This window comes from Dioscorea cayenensis, chromosome 7 (genome assembly GCF_009730915.1).
Source record: "Dioscorea cayenensis subsp. rotundata cultivar TDr96_F1 chromosome 7, TDr96_F1_v2_PseudoChromosome.rev07_lg8_w22 25.fasta, whole genome shotgun sequence".
In the NCBI taxonomy this organism is placed as follows: domain Eukaryota; kingdom Viridiplantae; phylum Streptophyta; class Magnoliopsida; order Dioscoreales; family Dioscoreaceae; genus Dioscorea; species Dioscorea cayenensis.
The window spans coordinates 12831688-12837795 of NC_052477.1; the positions used below are offsets into that span (position 1 = coordinate 12831688).

At 39.2% G+C, this 6108-nt stretch overlaps 1 protein-coding gene across 1 annotated transcript; it reads right to left on the reverse strand.

Moving 5' to 3' along the window:
- Positions 1 to 4613: 4613 nt before the first annotated feature.
- Positions 4614 to 4986, reverse strand: LOC120265821 (peptidyl-prolyl cis-trans isomerase Pin1-like). The gene has a single exon (XM_039273799.1). The coding sequence runs from the start codon at positions 4984 to 4986 to the stop codon at positions 4627 to 4629; it is 360 nt and encodes a 119-aa protein (XP_039129733.1). The 3' UTR covers positions 4614 to 4626.
- Between the last annotated feature and the right edge of the window lie 1122 nt (positions 4987 to 6108).

The window sequence follows — 6108 nt, forward strand, 5'->3', positions numbered from 1 at the left end:
TAACGCTCGTGGTGTGTCACTCACTCACAAGGTTACCAACAAGAACTCTCAACCCTAGTGTCACTCTAGGGGAAATGTTCATACAATCAAGCATTCAAGGTTGGAACTCACAATAAACATCAATTTATTGAAAGCATAATAAAGAAGTTCAATGAAACGAATACATCCTAGGGTTCACAATCACCCAAGTAGCCACTAGTGGTTTAGCTCTGCATGGATCTAAGTACAATAAAAAAAATCGAATGTAAAAGCAATGAATCTATAAAGAAACCCCCTCGATGGTCGTGTTGATGGTCTTGTGGAAAGTCCTCTACTCGTCGTCCAAGGATTCCTTCGTCCGATATAGGATACGCCTCGATCGAAGCTCCCCTACCAACCTTCTTCCTAATGGAATCATGATGTCGGAGCCGTAGAAACCTCTCCAAAAACCTTGGCCAATATCCCCTCGAAAACCCCTAGCCAAAGCCCTCTCGCAAGTTGGGGAAAAAGATGGAGAAAAGAATACCAAAAATCGCGGGTTGAATCGGCTTTAAATAGGGTCGGAATCGGGCAACTCCACGGGCGTGGATCGGAACGCGCCCTGCACGGAATTTCCACATGGGCGTGGATAATTTTCCACACGCCTGTGTGGATTCTCGACTCTCCGATTTCACGGCCGATCGTGAACGAGTGTTGCTACGATGAATTGCTACGATGACTCGCTACATTCTTCGACCTGAATAACTTCTCAATTCCATACTTTCATCGGGGTAACGCAAACGGGCACACGCTCACGCCGTGAATCACTTGGTTCTTCAATGATATATATGTTGGTGGGGTTCTTGTTCTTGTATGCATAAGGACGGAATGCTCGAGTGTGTCCCGCCTTTGTGCCCCTCCAAATGGATGTACTCACTTGAATGCGAGGTGGTTGGCACACACTCTAGCATCTCACACCTGCCCCTATGTCTTCGCGTTTGAACCTTAGCAAGATCTTCTCCAAAATAGGTGCATTATGATCCACATTGGCCCATTTCCTTCATACTCGGCCTCACAACCCTACCTGCATAAAAGTAACATAAAAACACACATATTAATGTAAAAAAACTGAGAAAAGTAATGCTCAACATAAGGAATGAACGCTTTGCATTCATATCGCACAAGCACTTATCATTTCCTTTGGATGAGGTGTTGGACTTCTCGACCTCTGCACATTCTCCGTAGGAAACCATGGTGTTACCCCTTGGTCAACTGGCCTCAGGGCTTCTCTTGGCCTTCGGGTTGGACTCCTCGATCTTTTTGCTTGTTCAGGCCGATTTTTCATGTGGATTTTAATTTTTTTCTGCATTTGTAACATTGATCCCATCAACATTGCCATGTTGTCATTGAGTCTTTGATATTTAGTATCACGGTGTCCCTTTTGAGGAACAAAGACAGGTTCATCCTTTTCATCTTCATTTAGCGGCTATACTTCTTTGTGTTTTCTTGGTACATGGAGCGGTGGAAGGCTAGTCCCTATCCCTTACTCCTCATGTGGTGGCACATGACTGGAACCTTCTTCTCCATTCAGGGAGTCTCCTGCTCTTCTATAGGATCTTGTAACAGGTTCTGGTTGTTCTTGTTCGGGTGCAGGATCTTCTCTTGCTTTAGTAACCATCCGACAAGTGCGTACTCCCATATCTGTGTCAGACATTTCTTCATCTTTTATTTCCCTCCTCCATTGAATTTTAGAGCGGGAAACCTTGGGTTGATTTCTTGCAGAGGTTAAACGGTAAAACACCATCTTCTGCGCTATTGAAATCAATTGCTTCTTCTTTTGATAAAATTCTTTGGGTCTTATCTTCTCTGACTACAGTTTCCTGGATGTTGTGTAAGTCTTATACAGTTTTTGACCAAATGAATTCTTGTGATAGGATTTTGGAGATCTACCAACCTTGTTTTCACTCAGTTGGGGATGCAGGTCTGCAGTGGTTGCGTTCTTCTTCACCAGATTAAGAGGTTCAAATGGGTTGTTGAAGGTACTCATTTGATCATTCTTGTGCCCTTGGAACGACACAAAATCCAGCCTTTGTTTTGGAATTTTGACTTTCCTTTGTGTGAGCCTTGAAAACACACTTTTCTTCTTTGGTGTGTCTTCATCAGATGCCTGAAAAATTCTGCTTTTCTCTCCTTTTATTGTAATGGTAAAGGTGGGTTCATCATCATTCATTACTCTTTTGGGGTGAGATAGCCTTTTGAATGCAGATATTCTTGGTGACTCCCTGACAGCAACGTCCTTGCCAGTCACATGAACAATCACATTAGGGCGACGACCTTTGGATGAAAGCCGCGGGACTGTCAAGTTCTCCTCCGAAGGTGCAGGTCTCCTTACGAATTACACCGACTCAGATATCGTGCCAAAAGTCAGCTTAGCTCTTACAGCTCCAGTGTTGAAGGTGCATTTGGGCAATTGAACCTCAGTTCCTTCGCCAAGGAAAATCGTGAGTTTCGGGCTTCGAGAGACATATGAGTTCTTGAGTGCCATTTCTTCTTCTTTTCCTGCAAAATAAAAAGAAACATTATTAGATTTCTTTCACAAGATGTAGGAACAACCCCTTTACTTGTACTTTTGCCTCAAAGATGGGAGGAGAAACGGGTCCCATTGGGCGTGTCAGAATTTGTGGGATCAAAAATATCCATCTGGCATCATGAAGAGGACACCAGATGATATATCGAAGCACAAATATCATATTTGTTTTGTGGGTTCTTTCATTTCTAATAGGGGCAAGCCTCTACTATTAATTACCCCAGATTAACATCTTAGGAACCTCCGATTAAGGGCAAAAGTACAAGTAAAGGGACAAGAAAATTTGTGAATTATAAATTTTGTTATTTTATTACATATATTCAATACATCATATATATATATATGTCAATATATGACTTTCTTTATATATATATATATATATATGTATATACCATATATCATTGCTGCTGGTTGTGCCTTGTCACCGCTTTGCGTGCCTCATTGCCGTCTTCAAATAAGTATTTCATGACTACCTTAAATTTTCTTCATAATATTTGTTGCCGTTTTGAAACAAGTCACCGCTGCCTGTGTCTTGTTACTACATTGCATGTCTTGTTGTCGTCTTTTTTCTTTATGTCTCATTGCTGCTTTGAGACAAATTTAGCCACCACATTGAGATGAGCACCCTTAATTTTTCTTTGAGATTAGCAGTGCATATTTCTCTGCTATTTATTTGCTTGCATGTCATTTCTAGATAATTTTTTTTATATTTTTTTATTTTAATCCACACTTATCATAATGGGTTACATTTATTTATTTATTTATTTATTTATTTTAGAGGGGGTGTAAGCATATAGCATGCATATTTCTGTATACATGCTCCTCAATTTTTTTCATGTACGTGTGCATGCAAAATTTTTATACCATGTCCATATGACATGCTTCTCAAACATATTTAATGTTTTCTCATTCTTTTTCTCTCATCACACTAAAATGCATCATTTCCCACTTTTTATTTGTTTGCATGCCATTTTTATTATATTTTTTTAAGTTTTTTTTTGCTTGCAGGCATACACATAATAATTCCATGTATATCTCTCCATGGTTGGCCCCACGTGCTTCTCATTTTCATATATATATATATATATATGCACATATGCATGTTTTCTCATCCACTTATTATTATTATTATAATAATAATAATAATAATTATTATTATTATTATTATTATTTTACTTTGCATGCTTTCTTAATATATGTATATATGTTTTTTTATGCCTGTGAATTTGCATGCACTTTTTTAAGAACCATAACCATCATCATCAAAGCACCATCACCATCATCAGCATTATCATCAAAGCATCATCATTAATATCATCATTGTCATCAAAGCATCATCATCATCATCATCAGCAGCAGCATTATCATCATTATCATCATGTTGAAGATTTTGTCAGCTGCCTGCAAATTTTCCATCGCCGAGACCATAAGGAGCAACTATCATAGCAATCATGTTTATCCCCTTGATTTAATGTTCATGCGTTAAAACGTATGCATGCATTTTTTTATTTTATATATTTTATATTTTATATTTATATTTATTTTATTATTATTATTATTTTTTGTTTTCACGCATGTTTGTTTCTTTTTATTATTATTATTATTATTATTATTATTATTATTATTTTATTTTATTTCTTTCATGCATGGGGTATATAGCATGCTTTCTCATTATTTTGCATGCATATATATGAGCACGTTTGAAGTTTCATCTCATGAATATGCATGCAGATTATTAATTCGTGTCCAGCATTTGTACTTCTATTATGGGTTATCTACCCCACTTCTATTTATTTAATTTTCACTCTTTTTATTATTTATTCTTTTTTTGTATTTTTTTGTTTTGACAAACACAGGTTTTCTAGGGCTCTGTGAATAAGTTATCATAGATGGCAAGCCACATAAAGCACTCAAATAATGCATCTCTGTCATCTTAGTATCAAATACCAAGTGATGTTCTTATGGTTCTTATGCATTTGGACAAGAACATGCAGCAAGGGAAAAACAAACCTGCACGTAGATGGGCAAAAGCTCAAAAACAATGATCAAATAGCAATGTTTGAAGGCCAAATGCATGAGCATCAACCAGTCCTCAGGATGATATGAACACTGCTGTCAGTGTCCACAATGTCACTCATCTCTCCAACTTTCAGAGAAAAGGTGGCGTCCTCGAAAGGCTTCTGCATCTGCTCTCGTCCAAATCGCCCTAGATCGCCGCCGTGCTTGGCAGAGCTACAGTGGGAGTAACTGGAAGCGACCTCTTCAAAGTGGGTCCTTTCGGAGACGATGTCGTCGTGGAGGGAGCAGAGCTCGGGGATGGCGACGTCCCGAGTGGTGGCGCTAATGATCCGGCCATCGGGGTCCTTCCACGAGGCCTTGCGCCACGAGCCTTCGTGCTCTATCAGGATGTGGGATGCCCGTACTTGCTGCTCCGACGCCATCGTCGCCTCGAGAGAGAAAAAGAGAGAGAGAGAGAGAGAGAGAGAGATCATGAGGAAAACGGAATATATGCATTTTATTTATTTATTTATGAATCTTCATTTTTTTTATCGCCCCGGTCTTTTTTTTCTTCTTTTTTTTAAACCTTCTTTTTATTTATTTTTATTATATTTTTTTTTTGGACCGATCCTTTCTTCATGGAAGAGCACCTTGGTGCATTCCTCAGGACACTCATCTCTCCTTCTTCTTTGATGGATTATCAGGCATTCCGAGAACTGAGTCCAGCTTCTCAAATGAGGACTTCGTTTAGATGAAGAACAAGTCGAAATATCCTCCAAGCGCGAGGTTCAGTAGATCGAGGCGCTCAATGCTAGTAATATCAACGCCAGGGATGTTATGGAAGGTTTTGACGATCTTGGAACCCTCGGTGCTATACATAACGAGAGGGTCTTTGCGGGAACTTAGCGGCGACAGCGATTATTAGCAGCGAGAAGTAGCATCGTCTAACAGCATGCTTGGCGGCATTATTTCAGCCACTCAAGCATGCCCCGGTGGTAAATAGCGACAATGGTGACGAGCAGCGGCAGCAGCATGCTTGGGTGCATTATCTTATCCATTCAAAGCATGCTCGGCGGTGAATAGCGGCAACGGTGATGAGCGACGGCAGCGGCATGCTTGGCGGCATTATCTCAGCCATTCAAGCATGCCCGACGGTGAACAACGGCAACGGCAACGAACGGCGGGCGATCTCTTATATATATATATATATATATATGTATTATATATATATTTGTATATACCGTAGTACAGGAGAGGAGATAAAATACCTTATAGCTTTTTTTAGATTTTTTTCCTTTTTTTCAGTCCCCTCTTCTCTCCATGCCGGTCTCTCCTTTTAAAAGCTTACCCGTTCTTATCTTCAAAATCAAAACCCTCGTAGAATCATACGATCAAATCTAATTTTTTTTCAAATTTTCAAATTTTCTTTTATTTTAATTTTTTTTTAAAATTTTATTTTATTTTATTTTATTTTTTTTTAAAAATGTTCCTCTCCGTTTTTTTTCTGCCTCCTTCCTTGACCGCCCTTTCTTATCCTTATCTCACTCTCGTTCATATCCTAATCC